The following is a 26,190-nucleotide window of genomic DNA, read 5'->3' on the forward strand; positions in this document are numbered from 1 at the left end:
CTGGGTGGCTGACCTCTCGGCCGGGGGTCAGCAGCGGCGCGCGGTGTCCGCTTCGCTGGCGCGCAGCGGCGACCTCGCTGCACCGGGCGGCTGACATCACCACCGGCCAAAATGGGCGCCGTTACATCACGCTGGCCCCGGATGCCCGCAGGCTGCACACCTGGAGACAGAGAGCTGCGCGGCGGCTCCGGCGGCGACCTGGCTGCGCCCGGGGCGCGGCGCCGACTGCCGCGGGCCGGCGCCGGCCGGCTGGGTCACTGGCCGGCCGCGGCGCGCCCCGGGCGGTGTCTGCCCTCGGCCGCTGTCGCCGCTGGGGCATTCCACGTCAAATCAAACACCGAAATCCGTCATCCCCTTCGATTTTTCTGAAAATTTGTAGGCAGACTGGGCATGGTTCAAAACTGAGTTACGTATAATATTTTCGAAATTTGATAACGTATCGCTGAGATATAGGTCATCGAATATAGCGAAAAATGCCACATATCAATTTTTTAAATGGCTATAACTCTGGTTCCTTTTCTGGTATCAAAATGATATTAACAGGGTCTTATAGGCAATTGATAAGGCTTTGATTTTTAATTATAAAATTAAATTGAAGCGACCTTGAAATGCATTTGACCTTGAATTAAAACAGAAAAATTTAAATAGCAAAAAACACGTCACCTTCGATTTGGGTAATTTTTACATATTATGTCCGTCACAATGTTCCTAACCATCTGTGAAAAAATTGGAGTGGGCCATTCATAACTTTCGCGGCAAACGCCGTTTTCATGCATCAACATCACGCAACCGCGCGTGACCTTGAAAGACAGAGTCAAGACATGCTTGCTTGTGTACACTTTCTGAAATGAATGATTGCTGATTAGTGATATCCCAAACTCTGCGAGAATGGAAATGCATAGTCATCGTAGTCAAGCATTCACGTTCCATAGTAAAAGTGTTTCAGGCAAACGGTATTTTGCGGTGAATTTTGAGCCGTGTGGAAATGCATCATGAAGTAAATTCAACGAAAACATTATCACGCAACGATATCTTCACGTCTTTTGATCTTCACTATACGAAAGAACATACATTTTTTAGTATGTATGGGGAATTTCTAGCTAATCCAATAATAAATATGGCAGTTAGAGGCCTGCTAAGAGTAACATGTCGCCGGCTGAGGCGGGCTCGGCCGATGCTGGAAACGCAGCAATCACAATTTTGTGTTTACACGTTCATATTTCAATTGTTTACCAACCGATTTTCAAAACTCTTTCACCATAAGATTGCCTGTACATTTCTTAGTCTTCTCACAAAATTTGACGCGAATCGAACGTAATCAGCGGTAGGGAGCGCGATGTAAAGACGTACAGCAATCACAATTTTGTGTTTACACGTTCATATTTCAATTGTTTACCAACCGATTTTCAAAACTCTTTCACCATAAGATTGCCTGTACATTTCTTAGTCTTCTCACAAAATTTGACGCGAATCGAACGTAATCAGCGGTAGGGAGCGCGATGTAAAGACGGAACCGTTCCGTTCCGTCCCGGCACAGTCTACAATTCAGGCGGCACGTAGCGGTCGGCGCCGGCTGCCGAGTCGCCGCGTCGCTGCGGCGACAGGATGTTCACTTTACACCGCTATTACTAGAACAGTTGTGAACCGATTTTCTTATTGCTTGCACGATGAGATGTCCAATTCAATTCTTGACAGGTAGCCATAATTAATTTCGCATTAATCTTATGAGATATTGGCGAAAAACAGGAGGGGTGGGCGAAATTCGCTCTTCCCCCTCCACTGCGCGTGCTAACATACGTTTGCATATGTGCAATTTTCTTCAAAAGTTATGAATGGCCCACTCTAATTTTTTCACAGGTTGTTAAGAATATGGTAGGCAATAAAATATATGAAAATGAGCCAAATCGAAGGTGACGTGTTTTTTGCTATTTCAATATTTGTGCTTAAGAACAGAGTTAAGCAAATTTCAAGGTCATATATTTAAGTAGGTGCAATTCTAAACAAATGCTTAAGAAATTACCTAAACAGTAAGGTTTATTTCATTCAAATCAAACAAGTACAACCAAAGTTATGGTCGTTCAAAAATATAAAGATGCAACATTTTGTAAAAATTTGATGCCCTATATTTAGAAGACCTGTGGTCAGAATGTGCAAAAAAACATCAATGTAATGTCCAGGGCCACACAGGAACTCGCTCACAAATTCATAATGAAATCGCTGATGGTAAGGTGCAAAACAGCCGATTTTTGTTCGATTTGACGTGGAATGCCCCCGCTGACCTCGCCGGCCGGCCCCGCCCGACGCCCGGTGAAGCCGTTTGTAGTGGATTTGTGGGTCCGCCCACTGCGGTGAGATCATCGGAGCTGTCGCGCCGGGGCCGGCCGCGAGCGGCGAGCGTGCGAACGGGTGTCCGTGCACCGCCCACCACGGCACCGCCCGTGGCCTCCGCCCGCGCCGCCGGACAGCAGCTGCACGCCGGCATCCACCAAACATACCGAGTTAGTGATGTAGACCGTAGAACGTATATCTGCTGATCTATGTCGGCGAGCGGTGGCACAGGTCGCTCTTTATCACATGTCATAATCACGTGTCTCAATCATATCGACACTCGACAGCATCACGTGAGCTCTGATTCGACTTCCAGGAGAGAGAAATTCCACTGGGGACGGGCCCGTCACGGTCAGCAGGAGTCCTGACCTCTGCCCTCTGCGGTGAAGAATGACGTGACTAGCTTACCCGTGGTGTTAGCTTCTACTTTACTCAGTGATTTCGAGATGCTCGAGTGTTCGATAACGATCGTGTTTGCGCTTTGATAAGGGGACTGAATAAGGCAGGGGCCTCAAGTGGTAGATGAGTCGGATTTCTGATGCAAACGCCTGGACTTTTTGGATCAATTGATGACATCGTTGACCGTGGGTGCAGAAACAGCACTGATAAGATATTAAATACGACCTTGATCGGGGCTGCGCGGGGGTCCTAGTTGTCTCGGTTTATTGGTTGCTAAGTGCAACTGGGGACTGGGAGGGGCTGTGAGCGTCATGATAAGCGCATTATGCCATTGTCCCGTCAGCGTCTGGGGCTGGTGATCTAAGCGAGTCAGCTTCTGTTGAGCTTGCGCAGCTCCTGTCTCACGGCTGGCTGGAAAAGCTGCGCGAAAAGCTTCGAGCTCTTTGGTCAGCGGCGAAAAATGCGCGACGATAGCGCGGAAGCCTTTGTAATGGTGCGGGCGGGTGGGCTTTGAAGCTGGGCGAATTATTGGTTAAGGTGATTACGGCAGGGAATAGATGGGTTCCCGAGCTTCGTGACATCAGCAGATGTTTGTGCATGTTTATGACAGTGTTTGCTTTGACCTTTGACATTTAGGTCGGAACTCCGACGGAGGCACATGCACTTCTGTATTGGTCAGGTGTTCAAAAACGCGCCCTTGCCACCGCCAACAGGTGACCATGAATTCGGCGGGCCTGTGAGAACCGTCAGCTGTGTGCGGGGATACAGCCGCCTGCTGATATGCCTACCAGCTGATGACGGGAAGGAACTGGGTCCTCATCTCATGATGAGTAGAGAGGTCTGTCCGGTACTTACGAGTCCACTCCAGTGCGGGCGTCCCCTCCACGCCCACACCCTCCCTCGTTCATGCCCCACTTCAGATGCCATCCGCCGGCCGTCGACCAGCCGCTCCACGAGCCTTTCAACAACGTCACCTTTTTCTCCGTGGTGTTGCGTGTTTCTCTGTGACGTCAGATTCCCCTCTCTCTGTGACGTCACACCTGACGTGACCCGGCCCGTCCCTCCGCAGCTCCGCTGTGCGTAGGCCTTCAGCCCCGTGCCAGCCCTCTCGACCGACCCGTCATCCGCGGTAGATGGGCGGCCGTTCTGAGAACGAGGCCCCTAATTAGAACGTCACAGCCACGGCCGCCGTACCGCAGCTGCGTCCCACGCGGGGTGTGTGGAGGTGGAGTGCGTCGCACCGCCCTGTTCTCCACCCGAACCGCCCCGAGATGGCAGATATCGCACATCGGGCGCTCCTCCCTGACCCCACGTGGCGCCGCGGGCGACCCCGTGGCGCACGTGGTGCTGATTGTGACGCTCCAGAGACGCCGGCGGTGACGCCCCGGTCGGGAATGCATCGCTCACCGCCGGAGGGAAGTCGTATGAGCTGTCTCCGCCAGCCGGGCGGCCGATCAAAGTCTCGTGACGTCGGCGGCGGCTCGCGTTTGGCTCGGGTCGGCCTCGGCGGACACAGCGTCGCGCTCCCACTGGCCCGTCGTTCCGGCGGGATCTGGTGGGGGCTGGTATACAATCCACGAGTTTTTTATGTTGGAACTGAGCCCCTGTCTTTGTATTTTTCGGTCTGGTGCCATCCGTTTTCCTGAAAAGTGTTGTTTTATTGCAGTGCTGTAAACTGTGAGCTGATTTGCTCGCTCGGCAACTGCGCGTCGGAGGCACCACTAGGGTGAGGGTGGGGTGATTTTTCCCTCGGTGACTGGCGGGTGTTGACTGACCGGTCCCACTGGCGGCCCCGCTCAATGGAAAAGTCCGCGCGGAATAATTGTTCAATCGACTGCCAGCGCTCTCTGTAGAACGGTAGTTGGTCGGTCGGTGCCATTTTTCACCTTCGTCACGGTTTCCGCTGTTCGCCGACGTTTCCCGATCAGATATTAGCGATTGAGGTCCGTTCGCAGAAGTGGCGGCCAATTTCGGTGCCTTTGAAGCTCTGCTGTGGCAGCCGTGTGCCTGGTGCCGGACGGTAGTGGTCGGGGCCTCCTGCCACGCAGTCTGTGGCGGCGCGTTGCACCCCACCCCATCCCCGCACAGAGGCTGGATTCGTCACCCTCCGGAGGCTGAGGTCACGTTGGGAACTGGCCTCCATAGATTGCCCTGGATTTCTCTGTACTCAGAATATGACAGAGACGCATTGTCGCCAGAAGACACTGCCATAAGTTCTCAGAAAGTGCGATGCCGTTTACCCCTCATTCAGAAACTATTGATATTCTTTGGGTGGATTCCTGATTTCGTGGGAAACGTGACGGTCTGAAGATGTGTCTTCAAGAGGCCTATGTATGGGTCATTGAGGCACCCGATTTATATGGGTCAGGGGCGGATCCAGGATTCCCAAAAGGTGGGGCAGTCAGCACAGGGACGGCACATTTTCGCCTACGGGGGCGGCATTCACTTCACTACGGGGTGGTACTTCGACTTGAGGGGGCGGCACTCTGACTTCAGGGCGAGAAGCGAGGCGACATAATCTGGGGGTTAGATATAAATTCAAAAAGGATCCAGGGGAGGGTCCCTCAGAGGCCCCTCCCCTTGATCCGCGCCTGATACGGGTGGGGGTGGGACGAGGGAGGTGGAGCGATTCGTGGCAGACAGACACCTCCGTTGATCCAATCTGACCTTTGACTCGACCTCCACCCTCTTATTTGACCTGAACAGGCCGGCCGGGTGATAGATTCGTCCCACGGCATGCCAGTGGCCGAATAAAGTCACTGCAGAAGGACGTGACCGGTTGGAGCAGGGGTGAGCCACAGGGCCATTACTGTTTCAGCCGCAGACCGACAAATCATTCACTCGTCTAACGCTCAGTGTCAGCCCGCGTGCTCGCCCGTCAGTCCGCCTGCTCTCCTGTCGGTCTGCCCTGTCTGTCAGCCTTGTCTGTCTGCCTGTCTGTCTGAGACGAGTCTGCGGTCAGGTGTTGCTGCGCCCGCTCATGCACGGCTGTGTGTTTGTTTGTGGAAGATGACGAGAGACAAAGCGTCTGACGCGCGTTCTCTCTAAGAAGACTGGCCTCGACCCGCACCTGGGCTGCTGTAGTAGATGTGATGGCGTCACCAGACGAGACGGGTTCTGCGCTGACCGGTTCGAGGGAATGACAGATACTGAAAAAATATAACCCACTCTTGGCGATGACGCCTTAGAGTTAAATCGATTGAGTTGATTGAGGCTGTTCGGCAGAGTAGAAAGCAATAGGGGCATTCCACGTCAAGTGAGACAAAAAATGATCATTTTGAACCTCACCTCCTCCGATTTTTGCGAAACTTTGTGAAACTACTCATCTATATGTGAAAAGAAAGGAGACATTTTTTGTCAAGATATGACGTCACGTTTCCGAGATTCACGTCATCAAACATTGACTTAGGCAAGGCACATTATCATCTTTAAAGCGTCATAACCATTGAAGTTTTAGACATATCACCACGAAACAAAGTGTGAAATGGAGGGAATAGATTAGGCTTTAATTTGAGGATAACAACATTGAAGTAATTAAATAATTAGTGATCTTAATTAAAATTCAAAAAATAAATTTTGATTTTCTGAAAAATGGGTACCCTTCGATTTTGCTGTTTTTTACATATTTTATTCTCCTATACATTAGCTACATCATATAAAAAATTCAGCATGGGCCGACGTCTACGTAACTGTCTTTGGACTTCGTAATGTCTGGCTCTCACGTGTTTCGTTTTAGCAACCAAGGAGAGGCGCTACCCGGAGATGCTTCTTTCTACCCCAAACCAAAGCAAACCTGACCTGACCTGACTTGACCTGACCTAATCTAACACGCGTAACTATGTACAGCCCTCACGGCAGTTGCCGACTGGCCAAATGCTACTTAGATACGAACATTAGCCCTCACGACAGTTGCCGGCTGGCCAGATGCTACGAAACGAATGCGTGTTAAAACACTTCAGGCTGACCGGCCGCGAGCCAGCGACCTTTAGATTACGAGGTGGGTACACTCGGCACGCTTACTTCTTAGCCACGAAGATAGCTGGTCATCGTAAGCCAGTTTTTTATGATGAAATTGGGCACTCTCCTGGCAGCGCCTCTCTTTGGTTGCAAAAAGGAAATACGCCTGACTCTCCCAGCGCTAGGGGAGAAAGGCCCGTTTTAGCCAAAAAAGGTATTAAAAAACGGAATTTGAATTGTAGGTGGGGCGGTGGGGAACTTTATCGTGTGCCAATTTCATAGCCCTAGATCAATATCTTCAAGATCAAATGAGGTTAAACGTGATCAAATTTGCTATAGTGACTATTTTGCGTTTATACGCCCATAGCTCTAAGAGTTACAGGCAAATTTTCCTATTTCTTCCTTTATACGATATTTGTAGTGTTATGAGAATCTCTAGTCAATGTAACCATAACTTTGGCAGTTAGTGGCCTGCTAAGAGTAAGATGTCGCCGGCAGAGGCGGGGATCGGCCGAAGCGGGAAACGTTTCAGTCACAGATTGTGCTTGCACCCTAATAATTCAATTTTTACCTGTTGATTTTCGTATTTATTTAAACATAAGATTGCCTGTACATTTTTAAGCCTTCACACACAATTTGACACGAATCGATCATAGGTAATCAGCGGTAAGAAGCGCGGTGCAAAGATGGAACCGTCCTGCGCCGGCACAGTCTACCATTCAGGCGGCAACGGCCGGCGCCGGCCGCCGCGCCGCTCCGGCAGGATGTTTGACTTCACACTGCTATTACTAGAAAAGTTGTAGACCGATTTACCTATTGCTTGCACGTGCGGATTTGCAATTCAATTCTGGACAGATACTGAAATTTTGACGTTAATATGATAATTATGGCGTGAGTTATTGGCGATAAACAGGTGGAGTTAGCGAAATCGGCCCCTTCCACCGCCCGTGCTACGCTGCACTACTTGCTGCTATATCATCCAAAGTTACCGTTGGCCCATTCTAATTTTCTCAGCACGTGTGCCTTACGTGTAGTGAAAGACAATATCAAAATTTGAGCAAAATCGAAGGGTACCCATTTTTCACAAATTACATTTAAAGAAAATAATTCAAAATAAAATAAATTCAAAATCACCAAAAAAATATAAAAATTGTCAAATTTAACTAGCATAACTGTTTATGTACACGTTTCAGTTTGTTTGAAATTAATAGCTTCAAAAATGTTGAAGCTATAGATCTTTCAAGATTGCAATACACGTCCAATTCTGCTCAAAAAGCAAAAGTTAAGCGACTTGTATCTCTGTAGCCCGAGGGCATATGACAAAATCCTTTCACCCTCAGAGGTTTCACCCAATAGCCAATAAGTATACCAAGTTTGAACAAAATCGCAGAGGTGGCCGATTTTGGCTGTCCCGGTTGACATGGAATGCCCCAATACCGTTGCTATTTTAGGTTTGGTCTAAATTAGGTGTGGCATGCCATTAATGTGTGTCTCCACTGGCATGAGTTGACGTAATTGAGACCGTGCGACTTTGGCGCTACGTCCAATTTGTTCAGTGGTGCCATAGATATGCTTGAGGTATGCACTGTGCAGTATGCACTGTTTTTTCTTTTCGCTCAGATGGTAGCTTGATCTGATATTACTTTAGATTTGATCGGTGGTTTTGGTTCTTTAATTATTGCAAAATGTCTGAGAATTCCAGGAGATCCTAAACGGGAACACATCCTGCTTCCACTGCCCGATGGAACGATAAGCTGGCAAAGAAGTAAACACAATTAAGTAGCTAACGGAGCGGCTCCTGAGAACCCAAAGCCATTCCTGAGGTTGGTGCACTTTCAGGTCCTCTGTGACTTAACAATCCCAACAGCTTATGCATACGAGTAGTGAAGAATGTTGTGTGGTGATTTTCTTAAAATCGCTTGGACGTTTACATCCGCAAGCTTCTCTCATTTATGCAGTGGAAATTCTCTATCCCGCTCGCCGTTGAAGGGTGTGTTACGTAAATGTTACGCTATCGTTACGTTGTGTTTGTCCCGTTACGACTATGTAGGTCCTTGAATCGTCGGACGGCTTCCCGGTTCTGAATATCTGGATATATGTGCACTATGTACGTACGTATTATACACATAGTCCTGCCGTTTGCGGTGACTGTCGCAACCGCGCTATTGTGTGCATATTTACCAATCGGCTTGCTGCTGAGTATATTCCACCCATCGTGACAGTATCGATCCAGGTGGCCGTATACGCCTCCCACGCCGTGCCTTGGGCTGTTTTTATGCACCTATCCCCGGGCTCCGGACGTGCCGTGCCGTCTGGGCCGCAGTCAGAACTGCCCGACCGCTCCCCGAGCTGCATCCTGTACGGCACGGCGCCCATCCCAGCGCATCCATCACTGTTGTGACGGGCCGCGGCCGTGAACCCGTACTGTTCCGGCACAGCACCACACGGCTGTGTTGTGAAATGGAACTCGGACAGTGACGTCACACACACACACAGATACACAGCTGGGCGGCAGCGCCGGCCGGGCGGGCTTAAAAGGCGTCCCACCTGGCTCTGGGTAAAGCCGCAGGTAACAGCGTGCCGGGGACTTATTAGGAGCATCGGCAATGTGGTGGAGCACGCGTCATCGGCAGCTGGCTCGGCAGGAAATAGTTCACCTTTCAGAAAAGGTTACCTGTGATAGAATGACAACAGCCCCTCGGGTGGCAAACTGAAGACAGTCAGCCGCCGGTGCCTGAAATCGGCCGCCGCTACTGTGTCATCGTGATGGACCGTGGCCAGTCCTAAGGACGTAGGAGCAGAAAAGGGAGGAAGCGAGAAACCACTGCGGAGATAGATGCGGGCATGCGTGACAGAAAAAAACGTGGGAAAGCACGTTCAAACGCTACTGGAATACGGCTGACGGTTCTTCCTGTCGTTTCATTTGCCATGTTCGATGCTCTGCAGTCAGTAGCCTTGATATATTTCATCATGTTTGCCAATATTTCCGCGTGCTTGAATCATTCAGCAGGATGCGGGAACAATATCTTGCATCTCATCCTGTTTAATAACTGCGATCACAGTTCAAATGTCGACGTCGTCACAAGCCCATGGTGCGCAGAGAAGCGGTAGTGGTGGACAGAAAAATTCGCACCGCACTTCAATAGACGATTTTCCACCACCCGTTGTTGCGGCTTATTCTTATTGCAATAAGCAATAGGTTGATGAAAGCAATGGCTGGCGATGTCATCTGCTGCACGGAGGACACTACATGCTTGTTACTGAGTGAGGAGGAAGCACGGAGAGGGCACCCTTCTCCCGGAGGCCACCCTCCCGGGCTCCGCCGCAGAGCCGTTCGACCAGTCACGGCGGCCCGGCCCGCCGCGCCGGCGGCGCCGGGTCAGGGGTCAATAACGTCATCGCTGAAATGTCGGCTCAGTCAGATCCTGTTTGTGGCAAACCGCCCCCCGGAATGCGTCCGTGCACGCCCAGCTGACACAGCGCGGGTCGCGACCCCCGCCTCCGTACTCCGCTCTGTGGTGTCATTATCGTGCAATCCGTCTATAAAACTCGCACCTGAGAGACTCCGGGCCGGCGCCCATTGCGAGCTGAGGTCAGACGGCCCGGACAGGCAGTGCGGTGGTGAGCGCCTACCTCGCGGCGTGAGCTTCGTCGTGAGCTGGCTCGGCTCCTGCAGCTAAATGTTGTGTTCTATGTTCCGGCCCATGTTTTCTGCTCAATGTTCTGTCCGACACGACCATCCAGCCGGAGAACACCGTTCAACACGGGCTGGACGACGCTCCGCCCGCGGCCGGCACACCCCGGCACGGCACAACCTTCTTACTCGAGCCATATTTTCTCGGGGCGCCAGCAGCGCGTGGGCCGATATAAATGCGCCGTGCACGTTTTGTCAGCTCCAGGGGACGTCGGCCAGTCTCTGCGCCAAACATGGAGCGTGGCGCCGCTGCAAGCGTTTATAGGCGGCCGCGATAGCATCTCGGCGAAAAATTGTCGTTTACACCGTACCGTCGCAGGAGTTTGCGCCTACAGCCACTCGGCGGCGTCCGAGGAATGTTCGATTGCTGTACATCGTACCGAACTCCGGTTTCCAAGTGTCAGTCGAGGGCTTGTTCCTCTGTTTTTAACGCAGAGTCCAACTCCACTTGTGACAGATCCATTTTGGGATTTATTTTTCTCGTTATTTATAATGTACTCCGGTTCAAGCCGACGTCCACCTTCCTGGTTTGTCAGTTTGTCGGACAGTGCAAGATCCCGCCTTCATTGGCCAGTAGCCAATAAATTGTTCAATGGCCGGGGCCGGCAGGGGTGCCCGTCAACGACTGAGGCTTGTGAAGGCCACTGGCTGGCGGACATCGGTGATGCCATCGATCGGTAACCATTGTTTTGGTGCCCTCAGCAAGGCGAGTGTCCACAAAAGAAAAACAAGGAAAAGTGGTGTTCGGTGAAAAACGCCGTCCTGTCTGCTGGTGCGATCGGACGCGTGAGATCACCGGTCGTACAGGCACGCCAGAAACGGTGCGACTTGGCCGCCCCTGCAGGGATATGGTGGCATCGATTCATAAAGTGATGATCGAATGGGTGCATTGCTGATTTATTGCTGAGTTTATTACCGGAAGTCCAGCGAAAAGGTATACGTCATAACAACCGTGCTGCCGTTCACGGACTGGTCAGAAAACATTTTCACTTTTTGTGCTTGATCGCGTCCAGTAATGAATGAAATTCCCATCGGGTGGAACTCGCGTAATTTCTCGGTCTTCCATCAATGGCTTTTAGAGCTAGCTACTCAGCAAATACCTACATCTTCTGATGAATGCATTACGATCCTAAAAAGAAAGAACAAGCTTTTCTTAAATAGCCCTCGCAATTACATGTCGGCTTAGCCTGGGACGGAGACGTTAAGCTTGAATGGGATTTCTGCGAATGAATACGACAGTAAGAGGATAGTCATGGCGCTACCATGAAACCCAACCACATACCATTGACGAAACGAAGCGGAACTGAATGCGGAACACCAAGAGCGAGTTTAGCCGAAGTATGCGATATACTGGTGTGCTTATGCACCTGATAAGCATTAGAGAAACTTTATCCTCATGACATTTGGATTTGGTTTCTAAATAATGCTTTTTGAATCTGACCCAACATGCGTTTTGGTCGTAGTATATGTCTATATGCGTTTTGGTCGTCGTATATGTCTTGTCCGTCACAACTTTGAGAGATGTCGAATGCTATTTAAATTGAAAGCTGCTGAAACATCCTAATTAGGCTAGGCGTCAGTGCGTTGGGTTAGTTGGCTTATGCGGAAGCTGGTTTGCGGCGTGAACCGAAGTGCCATAAGGTATTGGCTATTGCATCAGCTTTCTGCAAGCCCGATGATTTTCCTTCCATCGCCTTATCGAAGGATGTTTGGAAGGACTGCCGAAAGTGCGTGTCACGTGGCGGTAACTGGCTGGGGCCTATTGTGGCTCGTGCCGACGGCGGCGGCGTGACCGTTCTGGGATTGTCACGGAGACATGCGCTGGGCGGCCGGCAGCGGCGGCTCAAAGCCGTCTCAGCCGCCGGATAGCCAGAAGGCCGGATGTATTTCACCCATCCGGCTGCCCAGCTGAGAGAACATGCCTTCCAAGTTCCATCCCAGCGCCGGCAGTCGGCACCTCCCCCATTCCGCACAGCGCCGCAGAGCTGGGAGCTAGCCGGGCCGAGAGGCGGCGCGGCACTGAACCGAACCGATCCTCGCGGGGAGCCGGCCCGGCTCTGCCCACCTCATCGCCCAGCTGATAGACGGCTCGTCGCGACCGTCGCTCAACCCCGAATACCTACGGCGTCCCGACCCCCGTATCGTCGGCTCCGACACTCCGACGGCCGCGGCGGTGACCTGACCTTCATGGACGCGTCGGCGGCGGCGCGGCGCCTCGCCAACGTTAGGCCCCGCCAACCGGCGGTGGGCGGCGAATGTTGGGTCCAACGGCGGGGGCAGCTCGCGTCGTCGTCTCTCGCACCTGTTAGTCAATGTGGGCCCAGGGGAGGGCGACGCGGCCGACAGCGCGCAGAAGCCGCGACACAGGTGACCCGGGTCACAGAGGTCAGAGAGTGACCTGTCTCGGAGGTCACTGGGACCAGTGTGCGCCCTGCCGCGGAGACGCGCGCGCCGCCGGCCGCCGCCAGCGGTGGATGACGTCACCCGTGTCTGACGTCACCCGGCCGCCGCTCGGGACCGGCCATTCGGCGGACGGCGTCGCCGGCTAAGAGTCCAGGTGAGGCAGCTGCCACGCGACCCGGCCCGGCCTGGCTGCCCCCGTGCCCTGTGACACCGCCCGTGGACAGCCCCCCGAGCAGCGTGACCCAGGACACCGAGCCGACCCCCGCCGGATACTAATGGTGAGCGCAGGCGAACATATCCCATAGCTGAGACGGGCTGAATGTCGGGTGGGAGAAGGAGATATATCAGCTGCCAGGATCATATTCTGTCCATTCAGTCCCGTTACACTTCCGTAGTTTGAGTAACGGTACTTCTGTAGCTATTCAACATCGGGGTATGTCGTTGTGATTAGACGTCATCTTTAGGCGCCTTTTCGATCCCTGCTTGTATGCCTAATGTATACGGTCGCAATAGCGTTTACGCAGAACTGCGTCTGATCTGCCTGTGTGGGAGGCAGCTTGGGAAGGTGGGGCCTAATGTTTGAATCCTCCGTTATGACTTGTCGTCTGATTGATATGCACGTGATGCATGTGTTACGGTCATGAAGGTCTTCGCCCTCTCTGGTATTAAACACTGCCTGCCACCCTAGTGGCGTCTTGAGCGTGTGGGCGTGCAGTGCTGCGTGTTCGATACGGTTTGTTTACCGCTGCGTAAACCGGCACGTGATAGTGACGTCATCGTTAACTAGAGCCGTGATTAGTGCGCCAAACATGACGTACTTAGCGGCGTGCCATTGCTCTGCTGCGTCCGATACGGCAGCGGGGCGGTCCTCGGCGGCCAGATGCGCCCGAGCGGGTGGGCGTCGGACGTCTTCAAGGCCAGTGCGCAGATTAATGGCCTCTTAATGCATACATTAACATCTGCGCGTTTTAGGGGAGATGGAAAACAGACCGGGGCTGATAACGCGTATTTAGTGTCCTCCCTCCAGTGCAAAGGAGAGAAGCAGCACATCTGTTATTTTGTGGTGTGGGTGCGCCATTCAAATCCTACAGAGAACTGGATGCATGTGGGATTCAAGCTGATTTGCCCTGAAGGTTTACTCAGCACATTGACAAACCGCTGTACGACGTGACTGTCGCAGAGCGCGGGGGATGGCCCGTAGCGGCAGGGATATCGACAGCATCCCTACTAAAGCCAAATAACCTACATTCCTGGCTGGCTGGCATATGGTTGAATACATTTACGATGTGCAAGACAAGCTATGGGAATCTCTTTTTCCGCGTTTCAACCGGTCTTTGCTGGTGGCCCGATCAGCCCCGCACCCCTGGCCTCTGGCCGTGCTCCTCTGGAGCTGAACGTCCACCGCTGGTCGCCGGGCCAGGCTGGGATGTGCACCGTCACCGTGCACCGTCACTGGACACAGCGGCGCATCTCCGCCCGCAGCAGGAGCGGTGGCGCCATCTGTGATGGACCTTGGAAAGTAGTAGTTGCTGACCCCACCGCTCGGGTTGGGTTCTCACGGTTGACCGGGTCGCCGCCGTCTGGGGCTGAGAGGGCCGTTGGGTATGACGCTAGAGCAGCGGCACGACGCTGAACGAGTCCATGGCATCGTGACAGTTGCCTACTGCTTGGGTAGTTCACTATCGCCGCATCGAGGCAAACTGGAGGGCCGAAAGCAGCGACGTGCCACTTGCGTGCGGTGTGTTTTATCGCCGGGACCGGTGTACCGTTCTCCGGGTATTTGTTTGAAGAGTTTTGGAAAGTCATCAGGCACTGGCGCGTGTTGGCAGTTTTAAATTTTCATTCAGTTTTCACTAGTTTTCACTCTAGATGGCAAGAAAGATAATGTCCAGTTGCATGCATTGTGGTACAGTCTTACCTCGGACGTAAACTAATAATGCCATTTCTTCTTTTCACTGTAGCCTTTGATGGCATTTGCCGTTTAGTGTTGGTGTTTATAATAAATAAAGCCTCTTGGCTCATCATACAGCCTGAAGCATAAGTAGATAAATTTATTCGGCAAAGCCAGTTGATTGATGACTGGCTTCCACATTTTATCGGTTTCATTCTGAAGACTTTACAACGTGGGACTTGTCTCACCTGTTTTGCATCTGAATTTATTCTGGTCTCGAGCGAAACCCGACAATCGTCAATCTATCTGTCGTTTATATCTTGTTAGCGGAGCAGCCACTGAGGAAGCCGACCCACATTCGGAAGTCACCGCGCAGTGGCCCGGGTCGGAACCTTGTCGACTCACGGTCTCCGACAGTGACCTCACCGGGTCTGTTCGACCTGCATGGTGAACCGACTGCACGCTGAACAGTTCGGTGGCCACATTGTAAGGGCAGTAGCTTGGAGTGACATGGCGGCGTTCACTCGGCTTTCATTCGCTGTGGATAATGGTGAAACTCGTGCTGACGTCAGCCCGTTGTCTGCGCCCACGGGGCATGTCGCATTGTTGGACGTTTAGGGCGACGTTAACTTGTAGAGGATCACTTATGTCACCCCTTTTGTGTGTCGCAAAGGTTGTCTATACAATTTGCCAGCGTCATCCATGTCTTTGCATGTCTTGTTTCGGCATCTTCCTCGCACGTATCTTCTCTGCGTCTCTGACACCTGTTCTGTCTCACTTCTTCCTTTCCCAACTTACACCTGTTGTCATTCGGCCTCACCCATGCTTTTGGGTATAATATAATCACACATTCCTACCTGCCTCCTGTGTCTCATCTCTGTCAACCACTTGTTTTTTCCTCCTTATCCTTGCCAGACTATCCGTCAGACGCGCTGTTGGGCGCCGGGTGGGCCCTCTCCGCCGACCTTCGGGCCGACCGCGGAGCGCTGTTGCCGACTAGTAAATAGGTGCTTTAATCGTATGCCGACGGAGGGGGGGGGGGGGGCTGTAGTGGCCGCAGGATCGTCCGATGGGTTCTCCGTGGGCGGCGCTTTCGGCGCAGCAGCGCGTCAGAGCGCCGCTCTGATGTTGATGAACCGGGCGTCAGCGCAACTGTTCACTCGCCAGAGAAACTGGAGCCGTCCTAATTTGACCAGCTTAGTGGGGATTGTGCTCACGGTAAGTTAGCCCGGATTTGGTGCAGCGAGTGTGAGTTCAATAGCGTGACTCTCGGCTACCAGCGCATGCCAGGGTCGTGATGTGGGATATTCTCGAATGTGTCGGTCAGTTCCAGTTTCAATGGTAGTTGCAACTGGCCGTTTGTTTACCCGTTTGGATATTCCAGCATGGATCGACCGTGCGTTTGTTTACGTATAGTATGGACGGGAGTCGTGATGCTGGAGTGGACTCACGCCTCGCGTGGTGGGGTGAACATGAGATGCTGCGCGATCCGCTATCGGTCATCCGTGCCGCCCTGGGGCTGCTCGGATGTTGTGATCGGTGTGTGATTCAGAGGAGGGCGTGCCCAGACCGGTTGATAGTAGTGTTAGCACGTGCTACGAGTGTGCTCCAATCTCTCCACCACGCGGTCCCTCGCTGCTTCAAGCTGCAACCGAGACTTTGGAAACGCCCTGCCTCGACTGGAGACTACCCAACCGGATGCCTTATGACTCTTTATGATGAAAACACTCAAGTGCGCCGCCTGACCGCAAGCCATGGCGAAATCAGCACAGAGTGACATGTAACGATGTGATCAGTGACATGCAGCGTCAATGCGTGCAAAATGTAAACAAAATGATGACGTCCAAACGTGGACTTTCGTAAATAAATACTGTGGCGATGGCAAGGGAGAGAACGGGATTTCCTTGGAAGAAGTGCAAGAGCTCTTCCGTTGACGTAGAGTTTGAGCGTCACTGACTGCAACGAAACGTATTCATTTTGTGATTCACATTTGAGAGGAGCTGGGGCCAGAATAATCCCGCACTTCCCAGATCCAACGATTGGCGCGGGTAGGGATCCCCGGTGTCCGCCGGACTAAAATGCGTCAGCTGACCGGTTCTGCGTCCCTTCTCGTCCGACTCGGTGTGTCGCCATCCTCCCACCTTGGACGCCAACCTGAGCGGGGGAGCTGGCAGGATGCCCACTACCGACCCACCGCGGCTGATCTGCTGTATCCCAGGCGCTACGGCACGTTTCTCCCTGGCACAAATGACCACGGTGACAACTTCCGTCTAGTCTATAACACAACACCTCAGTCTACGTTTTTGTAATAGCGGGGTCACGCCATCAGCTGGCCGCTGCGCCGAGCGATGCAGGCCGCTGTTGACGCCGCCGCCTCCGCCGCTGTTGTCCGCTTGTGTTGGCCGGCCGCCGGGGCTGAATGGCGGGCCAGCCGGCCGCGGCAGCGCGCCAGCCAGCCCCTCCCGACGGCGCTGAACACGGGAGCGAGCCGACTGGGCCGCCAGTGGCCGTCGCAGCTGGGAGCTGGTGAGCGTCGCGCCGCGTCCCGCCGCCCCGCAGCACGCTGTGGCTGACCCGGTCACCCGCGCCGTGCAGCCCACCGCTGACGTAGTGCGAGTGACACCGGTGGAGCGAGTGAGCGGGACATGGCCGCCGGTGGAGCGGTCGGACCGAGCGGCGGGGCCGCCTGGTGACCCGAACGGTGACCTGGTGAGTCTAAATCGCTCGGTACAGTGCGAACCTCCGTTGCTCGTCAGAGTGCCGTGTCGCTTGGATCGCTCAGCAGGACTGGTCTGCACCGGAGGGGACCAGATTGGAGCGTCCCGTACTACGCAGGGGTCGCCAGTCTCCAGCGACGCCGCCAGCCGACGATGGGCCACGGACGACGGTGCCAGCGGGAGACGACGGCCCACGTTAAGTAAGCCACCCACCAACGGCCACGCCCACTGTGGGACACTGCCCCGCCCCTGAGGCATTGGCCACGCCCCCACCGGAAACTCCCCCTTCCCCTCCTCCTGCGGGGTGACCTTCCACCATACAGCCTTAATTTTGTGGTTTTGCGTGAGATTACGTTTTATTCGGTATGTGGTTTGTGAAAGACATGACTTGTAATCCTTCAATCTTACGTCACACTCATCGGTCGTAGTTTTTATGAAATCTCATGACTGAGATCGATTCATAGTCACTTTGGTAGTGACGTACCCGGATTTGGCAAAATCGTCAATCTAAGATCGCGCGCTGCGTCTAACTCTGCGGACGCATCTGGTTACGCCCAGGCCTCAGCTACGAGGCTTATGGGAGATTTTCACTGATCAGAGACATTTAGTGGCTGGTATTCGGCGGTAAACGTGCCACTAACGCCTCTGGTGCTACTGACACCACTGACGTCTGTAACGCTGCTTACCTCACCCAAGGTCAGACTCGTGCGCGCGCGACTCGGCTGGCGTCAGCCGTCATTAGCGCTGACATCTCACTCTCCGTGACGGCTCGCCTCGTGTGGTATGGTGACGCAGGCTGTATGAGTCTCGGAGCGGCTCTCTGCGGCCGCTCAGACATGTGTTTTAGTGACTTCTGGTGGCCCGGGCCACTACAGCAGCTGCTAGCGCAGTCACCTGTCATGTATTAACGGCGCGGTACACCCGCTATGTGCCGCTGTTTCGAGGAACTGGCACGGGTCATTACCGGCTCTCATGGAGAAAATGGTTTGACGCTGCCTGGTTGCCCACTGTTCCGGGCAGACGTTTGATTTACGGAGCAGGCGCGGATACAAGGGGGGGGGGGCATGGGGGCCATGGCCCCCCCTTGGCCGATTTTTTTTTCAAAAATAAAATAAAAAGTTAAAAAGCTGAAAAGGGGGCCTCCTGAAAATAAAGTGGCTATTCATGTTGAGATGTTGCCTGAACAGCTAGATAAGCTCAATAGACGCAGTTTTTTTTTGGGGGGGGGGCCAACAAGTGGGAAGATGGGGCCTCCAACAGGTGGGATTATGGGGGCCTCCTGGTTTCTAATGGCCCCTCCCTTGGATATTTTCTGGATCCGCCCCTGTTACGGAGCAGTACTGTTTGTGCCGAGTAACTCAGCACAGTGCAGATACACGCACCCGGCACCGGCCGGCCGCTGCAGAATAGCGAGCTGCCGGCTGCGGAGCTGCGGTCAACTCGGTGGCGAAGGGCGAAGGCGGTGATTGCATTTGTCGCCATTGTGTCGTCAGCAAAAACGCGCGTCAAGTTCTGGGCCGTCAGCAATCTTGTCCAAGGTTTCGCTGTTTGTCTGTGGCCGCTTCAATGGACGCCCGACTATTTTTACTACCCGAGCCATTTTCCGATTCGGGGCTCTCGCGGCCTTGGCACCGGCTGTTTTAACTGTTTAGATAAGCCTGTCGGAACCGAGCCGGCATATGCGCCAAATTTCCTTCGTAGTAGAAGCGGCAAACTGTGCAGAACTGTCTGTGGATGGTCTGTAAAAGCGCTCCGGTCGTGCCGTGGCCACTGACCGCCGGCGGGCAGTCTCTGTGATGTCAGCCGACACTGTAGGGCGGAACAGCGCCCTTTCCTGCGGCCAGTGGACGGCTGCGGTGGACAGAGATGGGAGGGGAGTGGACAACTATGTGGACAACTGGCTGCTGCCGCGGACAGTGCTCTGAACCGACCGGGAGGCTCCTCGGGAGATCGGAGCTCATTGAAACAGCCGCGGCCGCACGACCGAACCGTGCCGGGGGGAAACTCTGCGCCCGTGCCATAAATAGACAGCCAAAACTACACATATGCAAGACCATACTTAGGATGATCCTGGTACCGGATCTAAACGACACAGGCTTAACGCACCTAAGTCGGCCTCAGTTCAAAACCAGTCTGCATTTCTTTTTATATTTAGGTGTAAAATTATCTAGAGAATTAAGGATACCTATGCCATAAATTGTGCCATTATCCTGGTAATGTCGGTATTTTCCCTAATCCGGTATGCGGCAGGTGCCGTCCTCACGCAGCTTTGATATTGTCGACGGCTTACATGCCCGCCCTAACAACGTTCCTGGTGAGCCTATTGTAGCAGGTCTGGCAGGGCTCCTTGGCGAAACGTGTCAATGCCAGCGGCCGAGTCTGGCCCATCGTCCTCAGATTGCTTCAGCTGTCTCGCAGATATAACAACATAGACTATAACATGTTTCAGAGGCTGTCCGCGCTAGCTGGGCTGAGCGCTTTTGTTGGCGCGCTGAGCTGTTGTGATGTAAACAGTGTAACTCGCACACTTGTGGTGTCCCAAATTCAGATTCCAAGAGACGCTTTTCAAGACCACAAAACATGCATCACTTTGGCACAAGGATGTTGTCAGGTTTTGAGGCGCCGTGTTCCTGTTTTTGTGGCCTGTTTTAGCCGGTCAGTGTCACTATGTCCCTCCCTCATTACATCACTCCACTCCTTGTCAAGTTGCTGCACTCCACGCTAACCGGGCACGCCATGCCGTCCCATCGCGCCCACGCCGCTGCTCACGGCAGCCGGTCGTCGGGCCAGCTCCATCCCAGCCGTGCCGAGGCCGCGCCGGCGCGCGAGGTGCTTGGCTGGCCGACCGAGTACCTACTTGACTGCAGCCCTCCGCGGGCCGGCGCGGCCCCGCGGCGGCCGCCCGATGACTTCATACGCCTGGATAAGGCGCTCGGTTCGTGCTGGCCAACGCCGTACTGCGGGCGGGACCGATTGTGCCGGGGGTGGGGAGGGAGGGAAGGGACGTGAGAGGCTCACCAGGCGGTCGGCACCCCTCCCCTGCACTCCCCCGGCCCCAGTCACGGCTCAGAGACTGCTGCACACAACTCAGACTGTTCCCGAACGGTGCTACTCTCTCTGCCAACATTACATCTGTCCCTCCCCAACAGCCACGCCCTCGGTCTTACGCCTGCCTACCTGAATCTCTTCCTGGGCTATGCGTCCAAACCCTGCAGTGGGGAAGGGACCGTCTAATATCAGTGCTGTTTCCACTCTACTTCACCTCTATGCCTACCTTCTCTCTTCTGCGTCCTGTTGATGTGTCAAGAGAGCCAGACCAGACCAGGCTGTGCCGTCTCGATCCCTCTTTATACACTGGCCTTTCTGTATGGAGTGGAGCTTCAGGGCCATGACTGGCTCCTCTGAGCTGTGGGGCCGTGATGTAAGCCTCCCTCCCCCTCGGATGAGACGCTGTCGGCTGGCGTGCTGCGCATATAGACCCCCTCCCTCCGTCTAGCAGCTGACGTGGCTCGAAGGACAGCGCGGCCACGCATCCCCGCCGAGCAGTGCACTCGCTGACCTCGGCTAGGATGCCCGCTTAGTTTAGATATTTATTTTTGTTTCAGTATTGATGAATTATTCCACCGGCGCGAGGCGCTTGGCTGGCGGGCCGAGTATCTTCTTGGCTGCAGCTCTCTGTCGGGCCAGTGCGCCCGCGCGCCGCCGCGAAATATTTTGTCAGAAACTCGGACTATTTATTGCACTGATCTCACTGCACTCACTGCACTACACACCGCTCCGCTGCCCCTGACCTGCCCTGAGGCGTCAGTGCCCCTGACCCATCCTGAGGCGTCGTCCGGCTACCCCTGACCTGAGGAGTCGCTCCACTGCCCCTGACCCACCCCGAGGGTCGCTCCACTGCCCCTGACCCACCCCGAGGGTCGCTCTACTGCCCCTGACCCGCCACCGGCGCTGTGTCGGGTCTGGCCACTCGTGTGTGGCCCGCCGGGCCGTACCGCCGGCCCTGACCGTCCGTCCTCGGCTGCTGCTGGGTCTGACGTCAGCCCGCGCTCTGAGCTGCGTCTCCGGGGGTCGAACAATGGACCACCGGTCGCCACCGGAGCGGAGGTGTGCGCGGCTGACGGAGCTGGCCCTCTCCCTCCCCCGGCCGCCCTTCAGCGCTGACCGACGCACCGGTCAGGGCCGAGCCGGTAAGGCACGGCGGCCATGAGAAGTGCTATCGGCGCTCGGAAAACAAGCCTGTAGTCTAGTGTCAGCAGTTTGTTTGACTCTGGACGTGGGTGACGTCAAGGGTGCAGTCACGAAGCCAGAGCTTCGGGTGAACGCTGGATTAAGCAGCGATCAATTCACCGGCAGTTAGCCACAGAAAAAGGAACTGCGAGTTGTGGTTGGTGCAGTTTTCAACGACCATTTTAGATCGCCATTCATCATATGTCATTGCCGTAAAAACCATCAGCTTTATCGGGAAGGAGGGCTATACATGGGAGGTGCCCGGATCACAGATTCGACCTAGATTGACACTGTCTTCGAAATGCGGAACCGATGTCTGAGCTGTCAATGACAGGATAGCTCCCGTTTGTCTGTCGACCATCCAAGGAGAACCTGTCCGGGGTAGTAGAGCGGGCGGATCGTGTCCCAGTCTGGTCGCAGTCCGGTCGCGGTCTAATCACGGTCCAGTCCGGTCGCGGACCGCGGCCGGCTCTATATGTCTGCGAGGTCGTCCTGCCACTGCGGCCCGGGTCGGCCGGCGTGGGTGGACGGCACATGGACGCAGGCATGTAATCGTTTGTAGCGCGGTGGATTAGCGGCCGGCGAGTGTGCCCTGCTGGATTCCTGACCACGCGGCGCTTCTTGGAGCCGAGGGGTGAGCGGTGGTCGGAATGCAGGCGAAATTTCCGAGAGTTATCGACTCTGTTTCCGAAAACCCGTGGCTAGTCGCTGACAACAAATGCTTACAGAGCCAAGTTCTTGCATATTCTCATTGATCCGTAAAGGAAAAATTTGCTTACATTCTATCTCTTCATAGTGATATGCTTGAAATGCTTATGTCGCGTTTTCCTGAATAACTGAACATATTTGAGCACGTTGCAGTCGAACTATGTTTGTGGTTGAAGTCTTTTTCAACTAGTCGTTGGCGGACGCGTGGCGAAAGTCATTGAATGACGTGCTGGACTGCGCACCTGACATGTTTTGCCGCTGCAGAATGTCGCTCTGTTGGCCGCATCCGGGACCGGTCGTCGCTCCATTCCTACCTGTCAGCTCGGTGCATGGGCCTCTCATAGCGACTCCACCCGCGTGCCTCCTCCCCTCGTCAGACAGCGGGGCGCGGAGGCTCCCCCCCCCCCCGATCAGCTGCTCGCGTGCTCTCTACGCCGGCAGCCTCGCCCTGCACCCTCTCTGACCGCCACTGCCTCCTGTAGCCAGTGATGCTCAGGAAGCGGCCTAACGACCGGTGAGCCGGAGGAGGACAGACACACGCCCTTCGATGGAACTAAGCCCACTCGCCGCCACTATCAGGCCATGTCACGCACAGTCGGTCGCTGCCCGGTGCGCCGCGACTCGGGTGACATCATCAGTGTGTGTGTGGAGTGGAGTTTTATCGCTCGGTCGGACCGGTACGGCTGGCGCACGCTGCTCGGGTCATAGACCCGCGGCACGTGTGGTAGGGCCGGCCGGCCCGTTCGGCTGCAGCTAACGAGACAGCTGTTACTCGGCGGCTGCGCGGCCCGCTACTCCGGTACTCGCTCCTATTCGGACCACTCTCTCCGCCTGTCTGCTCTCTGTGCTCTGTCCAACAGCGAGACAGCCGTGAAACGGCGTCCGCTCGCTGCTCTGGGGGTAACAGTTCCGTCTTATTTTGAGACGAAGCTGTCGGCCAAGTTTGACTGTTGTGAGAGACAACAAACAAACAGAGATGCCTGGAGTCGTACTGCCGGATAGGACTGCTTCGTCACAGCCTCAGGGGTAGTCATGATAGCCGATGGCTAAAAAACGTATGTCTCAGCCGGCAAAAAGCTAAAGTCATGACCTGTCACGATATCCATTCCCTACTGGTCGACATTATGCTGATGATCTGACGCCAACTCGTTGTTGACATGCTGAGTGAGCGGCAGCGGGCGCCGTGACACGGCCGGGAGGTGTTGGAGCGTCAGATGTGGACCCTGTCGCCATCGATCGCCGTCAGAAATGTACGACTGTCAGCGGGCTGAGAGCGCCCCTTCCGCTCCTGCACAGCGCTATAAATGACATATGAACCGCTACAGTCGTGTCACCCCGGCTGGACGTGCCCGGGACGTGCCAGCGGCCGTGCGCGCGCTGAATTTGACGTGTGGACATGTTTGGGACCGCTGTCCCGCCGAGTGATATTATCGGCCAGTGACAGCCTGTTGGCTAAATCGACTCGGCGACAGCTAGGTATGACTACATTAACCCGCGCCCCGTAGGGCTACCGGCAGACCCTACCACCCGTAGGGGGGGAGGGGGGGTCGTTTCGGCCCCCCCCCCTAAGATCTCGGAAAGTTACCGGCCGATTTTCAAAATTCAAACGGCGTTCGATAGCCCCACCCGGGAACTACCTTGTGACCAAATTTCATTGACCTAGGTCAAACCGATGACGTCACAGGTCAGGTCAAAGGTCAGATTTTCACCGTTCACAGGCAATTCAAGAAATGTGCTGTGAAAGCGAGTAAATTGGTAATTTATTGAAAACCATCGATGGTACATTGTTCGTCAAACACATACTTTGCTATCTGAGGTCACTGATACCAGGTCAGGTCACAGCGAGGTCAGGTCACCGGGGGTCACAATATGAATGTGTCGTGTGATACATGTTTTATGGTCCATTTTACATGACAAATGCGATTATGTGGGTTAGGCAGCCTTTGGGGCCAGCCTAGGTCACGTTTTGGTGAAGGTCAGGTCAAGGTCAGGTCAAATTAGGTCAAATTTCAAAGTTGATATTTTTGCATAAAATGGGTATCGATTCGATGCAGCTCGTCACGGGGAGTCTAATGGTGGTCTTTGTTTTGCTCTACGACTTCTAGAATTGCCAAAACTTGAGTTTGAAAATTTGACGTCATCATTTTTGAACAGTTTTTTCGCTATAACTTGGCCAAAAAACGAGGTATCGATCTGAAATTTGGTATGTAGATAGAAGACGGTAGGCACTATCACATATATTCCGGTTTTTTTGAAACTCAAAAAACTTATTGGATTTTATGGCGAATATATCCAAAAAAATGCTTTTTTGATTTTTGGGGGTCAAAACTCAAAAATTTTAAAAATTCGAGATAGCAGTTTTGTAGCCCTGTCAATTCTACACCTTTTATGTCTTGATCATTTTTCTGTATCTTCAAAGCTGTAGTCCTGACAGGTCTTCTCGCGAAGGTCTTTTTTCGGTCGAAAATGACAGAACATGACGTCACTCTGACGTCATTTGTAGCCAACCTATCATAGCCTCTGGTAAAATTTTTGGTCACAATGTGTAAAATTGATGCCCGAAGGGGTCCTGAAAGTTTGGTGGCGATATCTCCAGCCGTTTAGGAGATATCGACCGAAAAGGACAGGGGGGGCCGTTTCGGCCCCCCCCCCCCTACGGGGCGCGGGTTAACACAAATCGCGTCTCTTGTGCACCTCCGACAGCTTGTGGAGCGAAACCTCACTGAATGGGGAGCCATACCTTCATAGATAAGCACTTCCGATTGACCATGGGTGGAGAACCTGCCCCGGCCACCCCGGCCGTGGCCGGGGTAACTTTCAGCCTACCCCGGCGCGGCCGGGGTAACTTTTCTACTCTTGTAAATCCTAAAAGCTGTCCCCATACGAGAAAAGAAAACTCACGCTCTTCGAATGTTGACTTCCATGGGCGTAATATTGCAAATCAGGTAGGTATTTACCATTTACTTAACTTGCCATAATCTCCAACCCTAAGACCCGCGTGTGGTCGCCAATGCCAAGATTGCTCTCACATCCTGTTCAGTTTCGAAATTTTGGCGCGCCTTCGGCGCACTTTTTCAAAACTACTGCTTGACCTCATTGCCTTCAACTGACCTGCCACCAACCGCAACCACACCCGTTTATGAGCGTACCCGTCAGGGTGCTCATAAACACCGAGCGGCCATCATGCTTCGAACTCGGACTGTTGTAACCGGGCCGCGTGCTCTCGCCACGCGGAATCCAACGCTCTAGCAACTGAGCTACGAGACCGGGCTGTTCGGGTCCCTGCAGCATAGATCTGTGCTGCGTGCGTCATACTTTGGTGACGTCAACCGCCTGGCTCCGGCCACTCTCCGCCGGCACGCCGCGGCCGAGCGTCGCTGCTGCCTATTTCAAACGCGGCGAACCGTTGCGCGGGTGGACTGGTGATTGTCGCTCAAATAAAGGTTAAATTGCGTTCAAATGTGGTTATCAGCAATGTGCCATCGAAAAGAGTGATAATGATACCCAAAAAACAGCAAACAAACCGCTTACAATAAGAAATATCGGACGGTAAACTTTAATCCGCGCCACTTTCGCCTCCTGCAGCACCGAATTTCGTGCTGCAGGAAAACGAAGCATGCTTCAGTAGGTGACGTCACACAGGCGGTGACGCAGTGGTGTGGGCGGGACTAACGGGCGACGAAGTCCTCACTGCGCATGCGTGCTGCAGCATATTTCATTTTGGCTGCGCAGCCGAACAGCCCTCGGACCGGTCGATATTCCTGGATCGACTCCCTGTTTGTATTATAAGAGCCGCCCAACATTGAAAAAGGCTACGCCCGTGGATGTCAGTGACCTATTTTAGTGCTTTGCTTGGTTCGATC

The 26,190-nt window shown here is 53.9% G+C and overlaps 1 protein-coding gene across 9 annotated transcripts in view; it reads left to right on the forward strand.

The window, feature by feature from the left end:
• The window catches only part of LOC122385648, a 145,755-nt gene that overhangs the window by 80,615 nt on the left and 38,950 nt on the right, over nt 1-26,190 (forward strand). Inside the window, exon 1 of one of the 9 annotated variants that reach the window (XM_043374066.1) lies at nt 12,685-12,935. The exons of 4 other annotated variants lie outside the window; for them this stretch is intronic. Coding sequence is in view for 1 of the 5 variants with exons in the window: in XM_043374057.1 (XP_043229992.1) it covers nt 17,543-17,589 (47 nt within the window). In the remaining 4 variants the exon portion in view is untranslated. Of the gene's footprint in view, nt 1-12,684; nt 13,060-17,178; nt 17,590-26,190 lie in introns of those variants that run through there. 4 more of the 9 variants (XM_043374060.1, XM_043374059.1, XM_043374065.1 and 1 more) reach the window with 4 other exon arrangements.

The sequence above is a fragment of the Amphibalanus amphitrite genome, unplaced genomic scaffold (assembly GCF_019059575.1).
Source record: "Amphibalanus amphitrite isolate SeventyFive unplaced genomic scaffold, NRLGWU_Aamphi_draft 000226F_arrow, whole genome shotgun sequence".
NCBI lineage: Eukaryota > Metazoa > Arthropoda > Thecostraca > Balanomorpha > Balanidae > Amphibalanus > Amphibalanus amphitrite.